The sequence below is a fragment of the Typha latifolia genome, chromosome 2, assembly GCF_019914945.1.
Source record: "Typha latifolia isolate L0001 chromosome 2, TyphaL0001v2, whole genome shotgun sequence".
NCBI lineage: Eukaryota > Viridiplantae > Streptophyta > Magnoliopsida > Poales > Typhaceae > Typha > Typha latifolia.
In genome coordinates, this window is record NC_133087.1 from 14,700,027 (window position 1) to 14,720,384 (window position 20,358).

Below are 20,358 nucleotides of genomic sequence, written 5' to 3' on the forward strand. Positions count from 1 at the left end.
CAATATTTGTTATTAGAATTGGAAGGGGGGTGCGCCAGGCCCGTGCAGTAGTGCAACGCATGGGCGACGCTCGAGGGCCCCGCCAGCAAGCTGACGTGGAGTGAGCCCTCCCCCAAAAGAAATTAATTTAATATCGTGGTGGGCCGATGGCCCACGTATCAGATATTAAACTGATAAGAACAGATACTACACTTGATCTTAGCCAAAAGGCCGAGAAAGGTATGCTTTTCCAAGGTCCCGAAGCTCTCACTTTAAAGCCGCATCTCCTTCCCGCGTCTCTCCAATCTCTCGATGTGGGACTAAATTGTTCTCAGGCTAAAATAGTTATTACGAGGCCATTAATCTCAATGCAATGATCTACAATTATTGTTCCGACTCAACATCTGAAAGAAGACAGCGTGGAAGTTATGCAATCGTGATCCGGCCTTGAACGTGGTTTTATGTTTATGTGTGTATATATATATTGAAGACAACGCCATTTAAGTTAAGGAGACTAGTGGTATAAAAAAAAAAAAATAAGAAGGTAAAGTAATTTTCATAAAAGTATAGAAAGTAAAATATATTTAAAACTTGTATATAAATTTGATTTATTTATGCACCACGGAATTTAAATTTTTAATCAGCACTTCTAAGCCAAATGTTTCCAATAGCTAGTCACTTTTATCACCATTACGCCCTATTTAGGCAGAAAGGATAGAAGAGAAATATTTTCTTAAGTTTCGATAGAAAATTTAGGAGAAAATGATTCCAATAGCTAATTCTCCCCCTTTCTTTTCTTTTCTTCCATTCTATTCTCTCCATCGATTCAGTAAATGCTTTACATTGGGAAAGTGAATAGTGCTGATTCTTAGCTTCCCAAGCTTTTGGTTTCTTTCTTTAATAGACAAAGTAAGAGTCAAGGAGATCAAATTTCACAACTCAAATCACATCGAAGAGGTTTTCGTGAATACATCCATTAGATTTGAAGTTCGAATAATAATCATGAAAATTTTGAAACCCTTTACGCCTGCAAACCAACATCTCATAACCGGCCACATTTCCTGTCAGCATAGCGTGACTGGAAGCTTTCTGAGCGCCGCAAAGGAGAAGATCTGCAACTTCTGTGAAGCTTGAGGCAGAAAATGGCCATTGAACGCAGGTGTTATCAATATGCAAATCAGATAAACATGCAGGAGGATGCTGGTAACCATGCGAAATATCAGCTTCAGCTTTGTTTCCTTGTGCTTGATGCATCCAGCCTGCATATATCCCCACGACAAAGTGGGCAAATTCTGCAAAGAATGTGAATCGTACTAAATCAGCAACTGCAGTATATGAAAGCATATTGGTGTGAAATATACTACGATGATTAAACTTAACTAAATATCTAGGTTAAGTTATATATACTAAGATGATTATGAAAATACCTTCAGTCAAATTATACTGACCAAACCTATACTAACACAAATAAACCCAACTAAACTAAACCTAACATATACTAGAAATTTTTAGTTATTTTAGAAATAAAATATTTCTAATTAATAAAATATTCTCATGATGTTATTTCAAATCTAACCCAAGGTATTTTCTATCTATATTCAGTAAATCATAGAATTCGATTTATAAATAATGAAAATATAAAGGGTAAACCACAGTTACGTTAAAAAGCAAGGTGTTATATACAAATTTCCCTAATTATTCGAAAAAAACAGAGATTATTGGAAGCTGAATGTTAGAAGCCTAACATGTTCAGTACTTTGGTAAGCTAGATATTAAGCACAAATAATAAAAGTCTGATTGTGTAAAAAGACGAACAAGAAAATTCAGGCCAAAAAATTGGTAGAATAAACAACAAGAAACCGCAAGCAAATAATTTCTAGTCAACATGACAACTGAAACAACTAGCTACCCTTATGTTTATAACTCTTGGCACACTAAAAAAACTTAAGCATAAATAAAGAGCTAAATATGGTTCAAATATGTAGAGTCAAATGAAACATATCAAGATGTTACAGTTAGGGGAAGAATAACTGAGCTATATGCATGGCACAGAGCTATGTAAAATGTGAAAATAAAAATAAAAAGTGTATATCATAAAATGCTGCAGAATGATTAATAGATCGAATTTAGAAAGATACCTGCGAATTTCTTTCAACCATTTATCTACACAAGTTTGATGAAATTCATGATTGCAGGGAAGTATTCGCATGCAATCTCCTTCTTCATAATCAATGAGGCATATATAGCATCTGCTAAAGCAAATTGGGAAGGAAAATTATTATTAGGTTTCTTGTAGGAGTAAGCATTTGCAATGGATAAATATAATCAATGACAAAATTGTGTTCCTCAAAAGATATCAACATTATGAACAGATGAGAGTACAAGACAACAACAAAAAGTTCAGCAAAAAGTAAAGGATCTGAAAAGTTAGCATATGTTGATACATGCACACCATTTATATTTTGAGGTATTATATACGTCACAAACACATCCTCAAGATGCACAAACCAATATCGGCATGTGTGCTCTTCATGCATGTGTGTCGTATATTTAAAATTATATACCTCCTTCAAGGCAAAAGTGGGAAATACTTACTGAGCAGCCCCCTCGGTTTGGTCATTTGGTGGCTTTGTATATGTCTTCACAGGCAAACACTCTACAACCTCCTTCGGTGCTGGATCAGATCCAATAGAGGAAAAGGATGGCCGTGAAGATAAAACTACAGATTGTTGGTGGATTTCATCCAACACCTATAATTCCATGTATATAAGTTCAGCATCGAACAACAAGAAAATATAGCAAAAAGAAAAAAAAAAAAAAAGAATACAAGAAAAGAAGAATATGTTGGAGAGAGTCTATGTATACCTCAAATAGTGCTTCTGCTAACATAACAATTCTTGATATGCTAGCCCTCGTGCTTGTATCATCATCAGATCTGCCAGCTCGGTTACGTGTTCTGCATGTGCAGCGACCTGATCGATGTTGACCAGACAATATGCATGATCTGTCATGACCTGATAAATTCTCAAATCTGCTTCCTAATCTTTGAAGAGCACGGACCTGTTAAAAGAAGTTATAGTTAATGGACGCCATGAGCACGTCGAAAAAGCAAAGCCAATTTACATGCCTGAGATCGTATTCTCCTCCTCCTTTCAAAAAAAGCTGATCTATGCTCCAAGAGATCACGAGTTCTGGCCCCTCTCAGCTGCAGAGTTTCTGAGACATGATCATCATTGTTATCCATGGAGCTAGAGGAATTTAGAAGCAATTCGATATTCCTGCTGGAAGAAGTATTTCTTCTTGCACCATCCAAGACTCTTCTGGCATTTGCCTGACCAGAAGGTCCCACAGACCTATCATCTAAAAGTGCAGGAGTAAATAATCCCTCAGAAAATGAAGTCCTTCTGAGTACTCTATCACGAAGTCGTCCAACACTTAATGTTCGGCTAAACCGTACACTACCTTCTAAAGGTTCTTGCGGTCTAAGTGATCTATAAGAATGTCTCATATCAGAGTGTACCCAATTCTGACGACAAAATCGTGTGACTAAAGCCTCGTGAGAGGCAGTAGTTTCCTCACTAACATTCTCTGAATTCCCATTACTGCTTGAAGTATCAAGATCTACATGAGCATTACCATCTCCGTCATTATTTGGGGCAGGAAAGCCAGCTGATAAGAAAGAAAGGACACCTGACGACCCCGATGGAACCGCTCTATCTAACCTACATGGCATATCATCCTGAACAAAAGCTAGTGAGAGTGACCTGCCAGCAGAATCCGTGGATTGGCTAATTGCAGCTGTAGTAGCAGAACTGCTGCTGGCACCAGAGTTATTCCCCTGTGGACAAACACGATCTTCTCTGTTTTGTTCACCATCTGAACAATTCAATGCGAGTATTCTAGCTGAGGCAGTCCTATGCTTTTGACAACCTTCATGGTTCCCTCCAGATTCGCTGTCGACTTCACTGACACTTTCTGACTCTTCTTTCTGAAACCAACAAAAATTGGATAATTGTTATAGATTTGGAAAGACTTGTGAAGCTGATTATGGATTCATCAATTTTTATGCAACTCCTTATAAGCTACCCATTCAATTGGGATTACAATAACTTCTCATTTTACTTAGATTTACCCCCAACTGTATATGTATTAAACGAATCTAATAGAACAATTAGTAAAATATTTCTATGGGGAACAAGTAGGAGTTTCTCTTTGCAGGTTGGATCCAAGGTAACTTATGATCATGAAACCCAACACAAATACAGCATCTATAAGTAGTGTGGCAACAAAAACAAAATTAAAATTTATTACAAATACAGCATTTGATAGGAAAACTAGTGAATCAAACCAAGTCAAGAAACGAAAAAGATTCCAACTTCTCGGAAGTATGACGGCAAAATCTATCATCCAAAACCATTGAGTAGGATAAATTACCAAAACAAAGAAAGAGATAGTAGCCACCTGCTTATCCGTAAGAGTCGGTGGGAATCTGAAGCAAGAAGAGCTAAAAACCCTAGATTTCCACGCTCCCGCCTTCCGTCCTCCACCCGACGACGACGATACTGCTGAGCTCTTGCTACTCCCAGATCCCATCACCTCCAAATCGCAATCCCGACCTAACAATGCCGGTCGATTCCCATACCAAACCCTATGAGAAGAAGAAGAAGAAGAAGAAGAAGAAGAAGACGACGACGGCGACGACAGCGAGAGAGAGCTCGATCCACGAATCCAGGGAAGCCTCTTCGGGTTCTCCCAAGAGATAAAAGAAAAATAATATAGCAAGCAAAGCTGCTCTTCTTTTAGGGCAGCGAGGGGAGAACATGAGAAGGGAGGGGTGGATATATTTGTTTAATGAAGTTCTTTTTGCAAATTAAAACCTACAATTTAACCTTATTACGTACGCCTCCTCGGCTCCTCGTCTTTACATGTTTACTTTTTTTTTTTTTGGATTGTTACAGTGGTCCCATATATAATTTGAATTTAGAAAACTTTACAAATAAAACCCTATATTTTATCTATTTTGATTTACATTCCTTTTTAAAGTTTTTATAATCTGATCCTACTTTTTTTTTTCTAATAATCTTCGTTTAATATACTCGTCCGTTAACTAACAAAAAAAACTATTATGTTATAATATATAAAATAATTTATAAATACTTAACAGTAAAAATATTTTAGTAATTTAATTTATATAAGTCGGTTAAAGTAATATTAAAATATTAAATAAGAATTATAATGGAAAAGAGGGGGTGGAGTTACGAAATAGTAAAGATAGAGTGTGAATCATAAAATAGTTAAAATAGAGTGGGTGTGATTTATAAAATATTTTTAAATTTAATTTAAATTTTTTCCTTTTATTTTTCCACTAATATGAAATTATACAGCGCCAGAATTAACTAAATCTAATAATTTTTAAATTAAAGGAATATCAACCCAGAAATATTCTATTAAAATATCTAAAATATTATATAATAGGCTAGAACATCATGATTAGATCTAGAAATAAGTTTTTAATTTGGTGGGTGAGGCACGGTGGAATAAAGTTTAATTAGAAAGAGTAGGCTAAGATTATAAAATTTAAGGATATTTTAGTAATTTAATTAGTAGGATTATATAAATTATAGACTATATGGTTAGTAGTAGTTAATTAAAATAATAACAGGATGTTATTTGAAAATTATAAGGGAAAAAAGAAGAAGAGGAAGAAGAAGAAGAAGAAGAAAGAGAGGCGTGATTAATTGTGAATAGTGATAGCTATGTGTACGGGGGAGGTGGAGACAGCTCGTTGCAGTTCCAATACGTCTTCTGCCCCGTCTTTTCCGCAAGTTGGGGTTGATCGGATTTAATCGATCCGCTGATTAATGCAGGCATTGGAATTTTGCGCAACAACAATTGATGCTGGCCACGTGTGATAGTTGAAGTGAAATGGCTTGTTTTGTTCTACTGTCGTTGGTACCGGATCTTGGTACTATAATTCCAGCTACTTGGTTGGAATAATTGCTAGGAATAGAATAGGCGAACCAGATCTGTTAATAAATTAGTTTTAATTGGAGATATTTATATTTCATACCGTATAGTATAGTTTGTATATTATACATTTCTTCTCCTTCTCTTTTTACATGTTCTATCGGGTGCTCTGCTAGGGTTTGGCGTCTTGTCCCTCCAAATGAAGGGTTTTCTCCATAAATTTTCTCGGCCGACTTTTCCCTCTCTCACCTCTCGCAAACATGTGTCTAGGTGGAGGGGAGGGAATATTCTTCTCCGGTTACTCTTTTTCTTTCTCTTTCTCGTCTTCTCTTTTTCCTCTTACCATATACCTATTATTTTTTTCCCTCATTTCTTTTTATTTTCATCAAATCTCTTTTTTTTCAAGTCAATTCTCGTCGCCCTTTCATTTTCTCTCAGTCGATTTTCATCCTTTTCTACCCTTTCCATTCCTTTGTCCTTGCCTTTTCCTTTTTTTTTATCTTCCCCTGCCTCTCCTTCTGTATCCATCACCCCATCATCATTGCATCAAGTTGGAGTCTCCTCTTTGATGCCTTCATCTCTCCTAGTCATATGCTCTGTGATAGCTAGCTCTTCATTTCATATTTTTATTGTCTATCTTCGAGGCCACCTCCTCTCTGTTATTCGTTGTCAACTCTAAGGCTTTTACTCCTTCGACCTTGGATTCTGCCACCTTTTTCTCCTTTATCGCTCCTTTCCTCACTACATTCATCGTTACTCGCTCCCCTACTTGTTGCTTGTCAGCTGACCTACCTTTCTTATTCTCCATCTCTGCTTGCCTTCCTCCTTCTGCCTTAAGGCGAAGGTGATGACTATGGAATATTATTGGTGGCCGCCGAGTCACTTTTAGTTTCTTTTATTGTACTTTGTTTTTGGTTATATATATATATATATTATAGTTGCATTGCTTCAAGATTCAATAAAAATCAAAAGGAAGCTAAAGCTAAGATGCATAGAAACCTCGAGGTTGATATTTCTATTTTAACCTTCAAAATAAAATTCTTCAAGATATAAAGAAGATAGAATGCATAGAAACCCTAATCAATAGTTCCATCACGAAGCCTCCCAAAGTCGTGATCTTGATATCTTTAAAGACTTTAAAATAGAGGCTCTAATTATCCAAAAGAGCTGATCTAAGTTTAATATCTCCTCCAATAATATGTTACAATATTCTTCAAAAGTTTGCAAAACAGACTTTGAAAAATTAAATTTGTCATTGTGCATTCAAATCACATACAGCGCAATTGAATGCCTCTCATATAAACTCATTCTAAGTCATTTTCATTTCTTAAGTGATTAAAATCACTCTTAAAACACTTGTACATCGAACATTATCGGACTTCTTTGTTAGAAATTTTAGCGGTAAGAACCACTGCACCAATAGTTCTTTTGCCTTTTATAAACTAACAACGAAAACTAAATTTTTGACTTTAAAATTAATCTCTCATTTTCATATTCTTTATCAATATCTAAATTACTCGAACTTCTTCGCAGAAGGGATAGAGAGAAAAAAATGATATATATATTTTAGTAATTTGATCAATATTAATTAGTTAAAATAACACGGAATGCTAAACGAGAATTATAAAGAAAGAAAATGGATCAAATTACAAAATTATAAAAGACGAGGTGTGAATTATAAAATAGATAAAATATAGGGTATGATTTGTAAAATACCCTAAAGAAATTTTTATTTGCATTTCTATTTTTCTAAAATTACTGCTCGTATGTTATTAAAATTTATTATTTTTGCACGGATATCTTTGTAGTTAATTCTTTACACATTAGAGTTAAAAGCTTAGTAATCTGGCAAACCAAAAAAAAATATATATATATATATATATATATATATAATTTTTTACTCAAGAAATATATGTAAAAAAAAAAAAAGGCTACTCCTTTCTTTTCTATGATAGCTTACTGATGAGATACGTTAACATATTACATACGTTTGAGGAAGAGTTTTATGGGTATTTATACGAAACCTAAATATTTTGAGTGTGTATATGAAAATAAGAGATCTTAGAAGTAGATACATGCAAATAAACTTAAGAGAGGTGCCTTGGATTCGAAGGACTAAACCGAAAATTTCCATCCCCATCCCAGAAAACACAGTAGAAATTAGCTCTCTTGGGGGAAAAAAAAAGAAAAGAAAAAAGAATTCTCTTCCGTGTTCTCATTTCCCTTTCCATTCACAAGGGAAGCGTCACGAAGTGGACAAACTCGAACATATAAGCGCCTAACAAACCACTAGGGTTTGAATCGAGAAGCGAGGGACGAGATGCTCAGCGGCGGAGGGGACGGGCTAGGATTTACGCGTTTGAACCCGTCGGCGCCGGCGGCGGAGATGGTCGGCACGAGCGGCGGAGGTGGTGGTGGCAGGGGGAAGGATGAGAGGGTTCCTCAGTGGAGCTCGCAGGAGACGAGGGATCTCATTGCCATTAGAGGTGAATTGGAGAGGGATTTCACCGTGTCGAAGCGCAACAAGACGCTCTGGGAGTTGGTCGCCTCTCGATTGGCGCAGAGGGGTTATCGCCGCACCCCTGATCAGTGTAAGTGCAAGTGGAAGAACCTCATTAATCGATACAAGGTAGGGTATTGATTTCTTGGGCTATTCTTGGCGCTAGTTTGTTTGCTTAAAGTTGGTTCCTTTCTTATCTTATGACTTGGAATTGACTAGTCTTCTGTTGATCCCATGTTATTTCTACTAAATTTAGGATTTTGGAAAGGTTTTTCATTCTTTTCTAACGAGTATAGGGTATAGATGTTTCCTCTCGTTGTGTCAAAATAAATAGACAGATCAGTTTTTCTCGCATTTAAGTTAACTCAGCATCACTTGATAGTTGACACAGACTGTACTTTTCCTAATTATTCTTCGTTAGTGTCTGTTTCTAAAATAGAGACCGGAGATTGCTTATTTATTTATTTATTAAGTTTGGTGTTAGAATTATTTGAATCTCATTTAGAATAGTAGCTTGAGTTACTCAGGTTAAGTTCTATTGAGTTTCTTTGACAGGGAAGTACCCTTCCTGATCAAATGATTGCTTTTCTTCATCTTATTGGCATGAGTGGGCTGTCGTGGTGTTTCTATCTGATTTTATCGCATCATGGCTAGTAGAAAGGAATTGTAGTGCTAAATAGCTCGATAGATGAACCTTTTGTTATGTCTGAGCATAGTTTGGTCTCATTTTGTGTCTGAAGGAATGACAGAAGTATTTCTTCTTTATGGCGAATTAACAATGTAGAATTCCTGGAAGGAAAAGAAAATTGATATGTTCAAAGAGAGGCCATAAAACTGCTCTCCCATTTACCATCGCCCATCTCTATACAACTCTGTTCCTCTGCAGGGGATCACTGTCACACTCCATCTAATGGAGTGGTCAGTTGCAAAAGTGTGACTTCTGGATTTTTTTTTTATATATGATTTGAAAATAGAGAGTGGAATGTGAGGGAAATTTAGAGCGCAATGATAAAATAGAAAACGGAGGAAAGTACACTCTCCATGGCTTGGGGGAAAAAAGTTCATTTAGGAGAGTCTTATATCCAAGCACAAACTATGTCAAGGCATGCATTCTACTCTTCTTTCTCCTTGATGCTTTTCATACAAAGATGTGCCATCACTTATGAAGTGAAAGAAAATGATTTCACTTTGCTCAGTTGACTTTGTTTCTAGAGGAATAGGGTTTATGGTTACATAGGCTTAATTGGAGGTCATCCCAATGTTGATATAATTAATGCAAGCTCAACATGTACTATAGGGAGAAAGAACCCATATTACCCTGATAGTATAAAATGGCCAACATGCCCTGATAATGTAAGGTGTCTTTTGTGGAACTCACAGATTGAGAAGCTCAGGATGAATTACTGAATTGTCTTACTTGTTTGTCTTCACTATGGTTACTTGATACCTTGATGGTGGATATAAACTGGCCTTTTGGTTCTCAGTTGAAAATTAGTTTCTCTTTTCAAAATGCAGGCTGAATTTTATGCTCTTTTTTCGTAGGTTTTGGAGAAAGACCTGGAGGTTTTGAAATTCATTAAGAACAGTAACTTAAATATTTCATGTCTATGGTTTGCGTTCTCTCATATTTAGCCATGTTGACTAATACGGAACAAAAGGTATTGGTCGTACTTGGTTGCAATGTCAATATTTATCGACTGCTGAGAGTTCAACCAGTTAAGTCTGCCTTGTTGGAATGTTTGGAGATTTGCTTTGATAGCACAGACCTGATACCATGTAGTCATTATTTGCAGATAAATCCATTAATAATCTGGGGCAGTGTAAATTTTTATAGATAGAAGAGTATTAAGTTTGATTTTATTCATTAGTCAGTCATTGTGCAGGACTGGTTTCACATTTCTTTCTCTATATTCTAGATTATCACTCTGCTGGTTAGAAAGCTGAAACAATCATATTTAGATAAAATTTGGTATGTTGAAATGGAAAATGTTCTTAGATCATTTTACTAGTGCACTATAGCTTGATCATGGCATCATTGGTTTTTCCCTACCATGGCTTTTTTTCTATTCACTGAAATGTTGTGTGATTTATCATCCAGTTAAATGACTTGTTTCTTATATCAGAGTGTAATGGATTAGTTTTCTCCCAATTACTTGGCGCGACTCTTCATTCCCCAAGACAAGGGGGTTTGTTTCTTTTAGATTATAAATTTATAACATGCTTGCTTGTGATTCAAATTGTTGCGAGACTTTGATTTTCTCTAAATTGGTCTTGTATGAATTATTGAGTTTATTTGTTTGACCGTGCTTAATTCTTTCTATATTAATCATGTGTGAATTAATTTTGATTGTAAAATCAAATTCTGCTCAGTTAATAACTATCTTAAGTTCAAGGATGTTGTACAATATGATCTTTACCCTACTAACTCATGAAGAAATTTAATAGTTGATTTCTCTTTAGATTCCTCTTACATCTCCAAATTGATAGTTATATAGCAATAATTATGTTGTCAAAGGGTGGAGAAATCTATATCTTGTGCCTGTTGTGTCTTAACAGGGGAAGGAAACATCTGATCCAGAGAATGGCAGACAATGCCCCTTCTTTGAAGAGCTGCATACAATCTTCATAGAACGAGAAAGAAACATGCAACGCGAACTCCTCAAGTCTGAATCCGGAGGCTCTAATGTGACAAAGAAATTGAAAAGGTTTAGTGGGGATAGATCCTCCGAGGAACCATCAGATGACGATGAGGAAGATGAAGACAGCGATGATGATCATCACACAAGAAGTAGAAAGAGGAAAGCTGATAGGGTGCAGCAGCAACAGCGAGCTACTGATAAGTCTGCATCTGCTGCTACAGGCATCCATAGCCTGCTGCAGGACTTTTTACATCAGCAGCAGCAGATGGAGATCCAATGGCAGGAGATGATGGAGAGGAGAACTCAGGAGAGGTTGATGTTTGAGCAGAATTGGAGACAATCCATGGAAAAGCTGGAGAGGGAGCGATTGATGATGGAGCAAGCTTGGTGGGAGAGGGAGGAGCAGAGGAGGATCAGGGAGGAAGTACGAGCTGAGAAAAGGGACACACTCTTGACCACACTGCTGAATAAGCTAATACAGGATGATCAATGACAAGAACTAGATTCAGAGATCACAGAGCTGGAGAGATGAAACTGCTATCCTGGTTTGCTTTCTAAGGACATCTGATTAGTTAGTATCGGTCCTACTCACCTATATTGCTAACATTGTATCTATTGGCCTGACTTAGAAAATATAGAGAATACTGTAACTGTTCTGCTTGAAAATTTTCCCTTTTTATTTATCCATATGGTCTATATCTAGGAAATCCATTGAGATAACTTTACTAGTCCAACATATATGTTGCAGGATATCTATGTTGAACTGTAACTGTAAATCTGTAATATAAAAGTATTAATTCCTTCACTGTTAGCTGGGAAATCAGATTTACTCTAGAAATATATATATATATATATATATATATATACGCACACACCTGTTAGTTTTAAAGTTTTAATGTTGTTATGATTTTGTCAAGTACATGTAAGGACCTTTATGTTTTTGTATTGGTACTTCCATTTACACCTCTAGATTGTGGTAGACCCGTCACTTCGGAGGAGGATGTAGAGGATGCATCTTAGACTTTCAAATTATATTTATGTTATTTTAATGATTCAATGCGTTTTTTTGAGAGAATGGTTCAATGCGTGTTTTTGACAAGGTCATGTTAGAACAACATGTTTCAGTATTCTTTCTGATTTGAAAACTCCCAAGAGGAGTTGATCCTGTTTATTATATCATTCAAGAATGATATTTTATGTATTTTAAGGGCATGTACTGCGTTCCACTTGTAATAGGTGACACATGGGATTTTAGATAAGTCCCATTGAGTTTCCAAGCTGTTTCGCCAATTTACTTTTGAGTTTTGATTATAAATAGAATGGTATGATGAAAGGAATCATATCCACCTTCCATTACCTCCAACCATTACCATTGTTTGACATTCCATTGTTCAATTTTTAAAACTCAGGCATGGCTATTGCCTCCATTCTGACTGTTTTCTTCCTTGTTATTCTTATTCCTGCATCCATAGCACAAGATCAAAACTCCACCACCCTCGATACATACATAGTTCATGTGCACCAAACTCCTGGTACTGCTTCCATCTCCTCCATCGAAGAAAGGACGAGATGGTACGAGTCTTTCTTGCCGGCCAGCATCGCGGGCCTCGGCGAGAAGCGGGTTATCTATTCTTACAGCGAAATCATCAGTGGCTTCGCCGTCAAGTTAACCTCGGCGGAGCTCGCGGAGATGAGCAACAAAGAAGGCTTCACCTATGCCTACCCGAACACCATCTTGACTCTTGCAACCACTCATTCCCCGAGTTTTCTTGGCCTCCAGAATGGTGTTCCTGGATTCTGGGAGGACTCGGAGTATGGCAAAGGGGTGATCATCGGAGTACTCGACACTGGAATTGCTCCAGATCACCCATCTTTCGATGACGCAGGAATGCCTCCTCCTCCAGCTAGATGGAAGGGCTCGTGTGAGTTCAATGAGACTATATGCAACAACAAGCTCATTGGTGCTAGAAGTTTTGTTGAAGGATCGACTGCCATGGTGCAAAGTGCAAAATTGAGTCAATCGGACCTATTTGGCCCATATGACAGTGATGGCCATGGCACGCACACGGCCGGCACGGCGGCCGGAGCATTTGTCGAAAGCGCCGATATCAACGGCCTAGCCAATGGCACGGCTGTCGGAGTCGCACCTTACGCCCACTTGGCCATATACAAGGTATGCGGAGACGCTGGCTGCAGTGTCGCCGATATCTTAGCTGGCATGGACAGCGCTGTCAACGATGGCGTCGACGTGATATCGATGTCCATAGGGGGATCGTCACAGCCCTTTTATAGTGACGGTACGGCCATCGGAGCGATGGGAGCGATCCAAAATGGCGTCTTTGTAAGCTGCTCCGCCGGCAACAACGGGCCGGACATTGGCTCGCTGTCGAACGAGGCGCCGTGGATCCTCACCGTCGGCGCGAGCACGATGGATCGGCTAATCCGGACGACGGTGAAGTTAGGCAGCGACGAAACATTCTTCGGAGAATCTGCGTATCAGCCGAGCACCGGCGGACCTGCCACGCTGCCCCTGGTCTACCCTGGCGGTACTGCCGGTGTTTGTACCAACGGCTCGTTGGACAACTTCGACGTCAAAGATAAAGTCGTCTTATGCGACACCGGCAGTGTGTCGGGGGTAACCAAGGGGATGGTCGTGAAAGCCGCAGGTGGTGCCGGCATTATAATCGCGAACCAAAAGTCAAGCGGCGCGACCACCTCGGCCGAGGCCCACGTTCTCCCGGCGTCGCATGTTAGCTACGAAGATGGGCAAAAGATCAAAGAGTACATCCGGTCGGCGTCAGCACCGACGGCATCGATCCTCTTCGACGGCACGCTCATCGGGACCACTCCGGCCCCGGCCCTCGCCGACTTCTCATCAAGAGGACCTAGCCAGGCAGATGAGAACATCTTGAAGCCGGACATAATCGGCCCAGGAGTGAATGTCTTAGCTGCATGGGCTTCCAAAGTTGGAAACAAGAATTTCAACATGATATCAGGTACTTCTATGTCTACCCCACACCTGAGTGGTATTGTAGCGTTGATCAAGAACAGACACCCAACCTGGTCCCCCGCCGCAATCAAGTCGGCGATGATGACCACCACCTACCTGATCGCGAACGACGGCAATCCGATCGTCGATGAAACTTTACAGACCGCCAACTTCTTCGGCATCGGAGCAGGACATGTCAATCCTTCTAAGGCCAACAACCCAGGGCTAGTCTATGACATCAAGCCTGATGACTACCTTGCTTACCTATGTGGGTTGCAGTACACCGATACGCAGGTGACGACCGTCGCTGGCCGCGCTGTGAATTGTTCCGATCTCGGAGTTATTCTACCCCAAGATCTGAATTATCCATCGTTCATGGTGCTCCTAAATGCTAACAACAACTATTCTCTGGAGGTTAAACGCACTGTAACAAATGTTGGGCCACCTAATTCTACTTACACCGTAGAGATCACAAGTCCTAGCGATGTGGAGGTGGATGTGAAGCCCAAGCAGCTCTTGTTTTCGGAAGCCAACCAGGATGTGGAGTACTCAGTTAGCTTCACAGGCAGCACAAGTAGCAGTGGAACTTATTCACAGGGTTATCTCATTTGGACATTAGAAGGTGGCGAGATAACAGTTTCAAGTCCCATGATGGTGAAGATTGAATGATACTATGATCAAGATTAATGTGCCGAGTTGAATATAATTTGTTGTTTTCTTCAATGGATATACAATAAAGGCAGGAAACTCTTCTTACGTACGTGGAAGAGCTTCAACTGTCAACACACGTGTTTTCTGTTGAATATAAATTTTATCCATATGGTCTTTATCTAGGAAATAGTCCATATATGTTGCAGGATATGTATGTATCAACTATAATTAGAAATGTGTAATATAGAAGTATTAATTCCTTCAATGTTAGCCGGAGAGTGAGATATACTCAAGAAAAATATATACACATGCACACCAGTTAATTTAAATTTTTTATTGCTGTTATGATCAAGTAATAAAAAACTGTAGATGGTAGACAGGCGGACAAAAAATCATATGACAGGTAAATAAAATAAAATAAAATAAAATATTGTTAGAGAAGAAATTAAAATTAATACATACATTTTAATTAATATATTAATGTACTCTTGCTAAAAGTTGTAGGAAGCTATAAAAATTCTCTAATTCATCAACATGTACTATTACTTTGAATTTCTAAATTAATCTACATGATAAAATATGATTCGATATGTTATAGGGGCTTTAGGACTTGAGCAGAATCTAGTTATAGGTGTTAAACCGAAAGTTTTTAATCGTAATTACCTTTATGTTATCAATCTTTACTTCCATTTACACCTCTAGATGGTGGTTGACCAGTCACTTCAAAGGAAGATGAGAGGATGCATCTTAGACATCAAATTATATTTAATGATTTTAATTGTTCAATGCATTTTTTTTGAGAGAGAATGGCTCAATGCAATTTGACTAGGTCATGTTAGAATAACAATTTTTTTTTCTTTTTTTATGATTTGGAAACTCCCGAGAGAAGAGTTGAGCATGTTTATTATATCATTCAAGAATTATATTATATGTAGTTTAAGGGCATACACCATTCCTTCCACTTGTAATAGGTGACACATATGAAATTTTAGTTAAGTCCTATTGTGTTTATAAGCTGTTTCGCGAATTTACTATTTATTATAAATAGAATGATATTATGAAATGAATCATATCTTCTTTGTTGTGCATGCTAGCGACTCCAAAAGGCTAATATCAAATAAGAGCAAATATAATAGTAATAGATTTTGGTAAACAAAATATTAGCAAAGCTAATATCAATACCTCAAGATGATAGATGTAGAGAATTTTTAATCACCCAAGATAATCACAAGCAAGAATATTAAATCTACACAAATCACACATAAGAGAGAATGAGAGATGAGATTTATATGATTCAACAATATGCCTACATTCACAAGCGATGCAAATCTTCAACCACTAGTAGCTTTGCAAAATACAATCTTTCCAAATCTCTATTATATTAAACATGCAAATACAAAGATTTTCAAGCTTGTAATCTCTCGAAAATATAATAGAGAAGTGTTATCTCAAAAGCCTTTTTCTATTGTTGCAAAAACCTCTTTTTTCAATCTTCTTTCTTAACCCTAAAATCCTTGATAAGAAGGTATTTATAGGTGTGACCTACAAAGAGAAAACTTTATGGGGGGACAACTGCTCGAGTACGTTCGAACGCCTTTTTACAATTCGCTGTAAATGCAAATATTTCTAAGGCGCTCAAACGCACTTCAAACACCTCGTAGAATTGAGCCAAAAATAACACTCCTTCCATTACCTTCAAACATTACCATTGTTTGACATTCGATTGTTGAATTTTTAAAGCTTGCTACAGCTTCTGATGATCTCATAGGAGGATTAGAGAAGAAGCATGAGTCGAGAAAAAGGACACACTCTTGACCACTCTGTTGAATAAGCTTCTACGGGATAATCAATGACAAGAAATAGATTCAGAGATCACAGAGCTGGAGATATAAAATTGGTATCCTGGTTTGCTTTCTAAGAACATCTGATTAGTACATACCGGCCCTACTCATCTATATGCTAACATTGTATCTATTGGCCCGACTTAGAAAATCTAGAGAATACTTCAACTGTTCTTCCGCTTGAAATTTTTCCCTTTTTATTTATCCATATGGTTGGTATCTAGAAAATTTATTGGAATAAGTTTCCTAGTCCAACATATATGTTGCAGGATATGTATGTATCAACTGTAACTATAAATCTGTAATATAAAGTTTTAATTCCTTCAATGTTAGCGATGGAGTCAGATTTATTCTAGAAATATATGCACATGCACAACAGTTAGTTTAAATTTGTTTGGTTGTTGTTATGATCAAGGTTTTAGAAAACTGTAGACTTCGGACGGGTGGACTAGAAATCACGCGGTTGGTGCTCATAATTCAAGATGGTTAAGTATAAACAAATAAAATAAAAAATTGTTAGAGAAGAAAATTAAAATTAATACATACATTTTAACTAATATATTACCGTATTCTTGCTAAAAGTTGTGGGAAATTCTCTAATTCATCAACATGTACTATAATTTTGAATTTCTAAATCAATCTACATGATAAATTATGATTCAATATGTTATAGGCGCTTTAGGACTGGAGCAGAATCTAGTTATTATAGGTGTTAAACCGAGAGTTTTTAAAAAACAATGGTTATGATTTTGTCAATACCTGTAATTACCTTTATGTTATCTATTGGTACTTCCATTTACAGCTCTAGATGGTGGTAGACCCGTCACTTCAGAGGAAGATGAAGAGGATGCATCTTAGACACCAAATCGTATTTAATGATTATAATTTTTTTAATGCATTTTTTGAGAGAAGAATGGCTCAGTGCAATTTGACCAGGTCATGTTAGAATATCAAGTTTTTTTTTTTTGTTGTTTTTGTTCTGATTTGAAAACTTCCAAAAGAGGAGTTGACCTTGATTATTATATCATTTTAGAATTATATTATATGTATTTAAGGTCATGCACCGCACTCCATATGTAATAGGGGATAGATATGACATTTTGGATAATTCTTCTTGAGTTTCTAAGCTGTTTCGACAATTTACTATTTGTTATAAATAGAATGGTATGATGAAAGGAATCGTATACTTCTTCCATTACCTCCGATCATTACCATTGTTTGACATCCGATTGTTTATTTCCAAAGCTAGCTACAGTTCCTGCTTATCTCAGGCATGGTTATTTCCTCCATTCTGACTGTTTTCTTCCTTGTTATTCTTATTCCTGCATCTATAGCACAAGATCAAAACTCCACCACCCTCGAGACATACATAGTTCATGTGCACCAAACTCCAGGTACTGCTTCCATCTCCTCCATTGAAGAAAGGACGAGATGGTACGAGTCTTTCTTGCCGGTCAGCATCGCGGGCCTCGGCGAGAATCGGCTTATCTATTCTTACAGCGAAATCATCAGCGGTTTCGCCGTCAAGTTAACCTCGGCGGAGCTCGCGGAGATGAGCAACAAAGAAGGCTTCACCTATGCCTACCCGAACACCATCTTGACTCTTGCAACCACTCATTCCCCGAGTTTTCTTGGCCTCCAGAATGGTGTTCCTGGATTCTGGGAGGACTCCGAGTATGGCAAAGGGGTGATCATCGGAGTACTCGACACTGGAATTGCTCCAGATCACCCATCTTTCGATGACGCAGGAATGCCTCCTCCTCCAGCTAGATGGAAGGGCTCGTGTGAGTTTAATGAGACTATATGCAACAACAAGCTCATTGGTGCTAGAAGTTTTGGTGAAGGATCGACTGCCATGGTGCAAAGTGCAAAATTGAGTCAATCGGACCTATTTGGCCCATATGACAGTGATGGCCATGGCACGCACACGGCCAGCACGGCGGCCGGAGCATTTGTCGAAAGCGCCGACATCAACGGCCTAGCCAATGGAACGGCTGTCGGAGTCGCACCTTACGCCCACTTGGCCATATATAAGGTATGCGGCGAGGCTGGCTGCAGTCTCGCCGATATCTTAGCTGGCATGGACACCGCTGTCAACGACGGCGTCGACGTGTTATCGCTGTCGGTAGGCGGATCATCACTGCCTTTTTACCGCGATGGCTTGGCCATCGGGGCCATGGGAGCGATCCAAAATGGCGTCTTTGTAAGCTGCGCCGCCGGCAACAAGGGGCCGGACTCTGGCTCGCTGTCGAACGAGGCGCCATGGATCCTCACCGTCGGCGCGAGCACGATGGATCGGCTAATCCGGACGACGGTGAAGTTAGGCAACGACGAAACATTTTTCGGAGAATCTGCGTATCAGCCGAGCACCGGCGGACCTGCCATGCTGCCCCTGGTCTATCCTGGCGGTACTGCCCGTGTTTGTTCCAACGGCTCGTTGGACAACTTCGACGTCAAAGATAAAGTCGTCTTATGCGACGCCGGCAGTGTGTCGCGGGTAACCAAGGGGATGGTCGTGAAAGCCGCAGGTGGTGCCGGCATTATAATCGCGAACCAAAAGCCGAGCGGCGCGACCACCTCGGCCGACGTCTACGTTCTTCCGGCGTCGCATGTTAGCTACGAAGATGGGCAAAAGATCAAAGCGTACAGCCAGTCGGCGTTAGAACCGACGACATCCATTCTCTTCGACGGCACCGTCATCGGGATTACTCCGGCCCCGGCCCTCGCCGCCTTCTCATCAAGAGGGCCTAGCCAGGCAGACGAGAGCATCTTGAAGCCGGACATAATCGGCCCAGGAGTGAATGTCTTAGCTGCATGGCCTTCCATAGTTGGAAACAAGAATTTCCACATGATATCAGGTACTTCTATGTCCACCCCGCACCTGAGTGGTATTGCAGCATTGATCAAGAAGACACACCCAACCTGGTCCCCCGCCGCAATCAAGTCGGCGATGATGACCACTGCCTACCTGATCGGAAACGACGGCAATCCGATCGTCGATGAAACGTTACAGCCCGCCAACTTCTTCGGCATCGGAGCAGGACATGTCAATCCTTCTAAGGCCAACAACCCAGGGCTAGTCTATGACATCAAGCCTGATGACTACCTTGCTTACCTATGTGGGTTGCAGTACACCGATAGGCAGGTGACGGCCGTCGCTGGCCGCGCTGTGAATTGTTCCGATCTCGGAGTTATTCTACCCCAAGATCTGAATTATCCATCGTTTATGGTTCTCCTAAATGCTAACAACAACTATTCTCTGGAGGTTAAACGCACTGTAACAAATGTTGGGCCACCTAATTCTACTTACACCGTAGAGATCACAAGTCCTAGCGATGTGGAGATGGATGTGAAGCCCAAGCAGCTCTTGTTTTCGGAAGCCAACCAGGACGTGGAGTACTCAGTTAGCTTCACAGGCAGCACAAGTAGCAGTGGAACTTATTCACAGGGTTATCTCATTTGGACATTAGAAGGTGGCGAGATAACAGTTTCAAGTCCCATGATGGTGAAGATTGAATGATACTATGATCAAGATTAATGTGCCGAGTTGAATATAATTTGTTGTTTTCTTCAATGGATATACAATTAAAGGCAGGAAACTCTTCTTACTTACGTGGAAGAGCTTCAACTGTCAACACTAGTGTTTTGTGTGTGCTATTTAAATTCCCTTCTCCTTTATTGCCATAATTAATCTGTTGGATTTTTTTTTATATACATATATTTTTATTAATTAATCTAAATACAGATTTAGAAAATTGAGTTTAAAACATTGCTAATTAAGGATATTGTTGT

At 38.9% G+C, this 20,358-nt stretch overlaps 4 protein-coding genes and 1 non-coding gene across 6 annotated transcripts; 3 read left to right on the forward strand and 2 right to left on the reverse strand.

The window, feature by feature from the left end:
* Positions 1 to 24: 24 nt before the first annotated feature.
* Positions 25 to 223, reverse strand: LOC140783102 (U2 spliceosomal RNA). Its single transcript, XR_012108055.1, has one exon. It is a non-coding gene; the product is annotated as a U2 spliceosomal RNA (small nuclear RNA).
* A 666-nt stretch (positions 224 to 889) lies between these two features.
* On the reverse strand, positions 890 to 4,793 carry LOC140782879 (uncharacterized). The gene is made up of 6 exons (XM_073129726.1): positions 4,441 to 4,793; positions 3,107 to 3,967; positions 2,845 to 3,039; positions 2,575 to 2,729; positions 2,118 to 2,228; positions 890 to 1,271 (listed from the first exon to the last, which is right to left on the reverse strand). The coding sequence occupies exons 1-6, from the start codon at positions 4,570 to 4,572 to the stop codon at positions 1,205 to 1,207; spliced, it is 1,521 nt and encodes a 506-aa protein (XP_072985827.1). The 5' UTR covers positions 4,573 to 4,793; the 3' UTR covers positions 890 to 1,204.
* Positions 4,794 to 8,063: 3,270 nt separating this feature from the next.
* LOC140782889 (trihelix transcription factor GT-3b-like) lies at positions 8,064 to 11,890 on the forward strand. Of its 2 annotated transcripts, none has more exons than XM_073129741.1 (2): positions 8,064 to 8,575; positions 11,003 to 11,890. In XM_073129741.1, exons 1-2 carry the CDS (start codon positions 8,267 to 8,269, stop codon positions 11,576 to 11,578), a joined length of 885 nt encoding a protein of 294 aa, XP_072985842.1. In that variant the 5' UTR covers positions 8,064 to 8,266; the 3' UTR covers positions 11,579 to 11,890. The 2 variants fall into 2 exon arrangements, with proteins under 2 accessions (XP_072985842.1, XP_072985843.1); XM_073129742.1 differs by having other exon boundaries at positions 8,064 to 8,537.
* Positions 11,891 to 12,471: 581 nt separating this feature from the next.
* Positions 12,472 to 14,995, forward strand: LOC140782288 (subtilisin-like protease). Its single transcript, XM_073128777.1, has one exon. It carries the CDS (start codon positions 12,497 to 12,499, stop codon positions 14,741 to 14,743), a length of 2,247 nt encoding a protein of 748 aa, XP_072984878.1. The 5' UTR covers positions 12,472 to 12,496; the 3' UTR covers positions 14,744 to 14,995.
* Positions 14,996 to 17,839: 2,844 nt separating this feature from the next.
* LOC140781956 (subtilisin-like protease) lies at positions 17,840 to 20,160 on the forward strand. Its single transcript, XM_073128270.1, has one exon. It carries the CDS (start codon positions 17,840 to 17,842, stop codon positions 20,084 to 20,086), a length of 2,247 nt encoding a protein of 748 aa, XP_072984371.1. The 3' UTR covers positions 20,087 to 20,160.
* Positions 20,161 to 20,358: the final 198 nt, after the last annotated feature.

Bases quoted from the DNA above. Each gene is read 5' to 3' on its own strand.
- LOC140782879 (XM_073129726.1), bottom strand. From the start codon at position 4,572: ATGGGATCTGGGAGTAGCAAGAGCTCAGCAGTATCGTCGTCGTCGGGT. The intron at 3,040-3,106 runs GCATGTAAATTG...TTCTTTTAACAG, and splicing joins GGAGGAGAATACGATCTCAG to GTCCGTGCTCTTCAAAGATT. The intron at 2,730-2,844 runs GTATACATAGAC...ATGGAATTATAG, and splicing joins TAGCAGAAGCACTATTTGAG to GTGTTGGATGAAATCCACCA.
- LOC140782288 (XM_073128777.1), top strand. From the start codon at position 12,497: ATGGCTATTGCCTCCATTCTGACTGTTTTCTTCCTTGTTATTCTTATT.
- LOC140781956 (XM_073128270.1), top strand. From the start codon at position 17,840: ATGGTTATTTCCTCCATTCTGACTGTTTTCTTCCTTGTTATTCTTATT.
- LOC140782889 (XM_073129741.1), top strand. From the start codon at position 8,267: ATGCTCAGCGGCGGAGGGGACGGGCTAGGATTTACGCGTTTGAACCCG. The intron at 8,576-11,002 runs GTAGGGTATTGA...GTGTCTTAACAG, and splicing joins ACCTCATTAATCGATACAAG to GGGAAGGAAACATCTGATCC.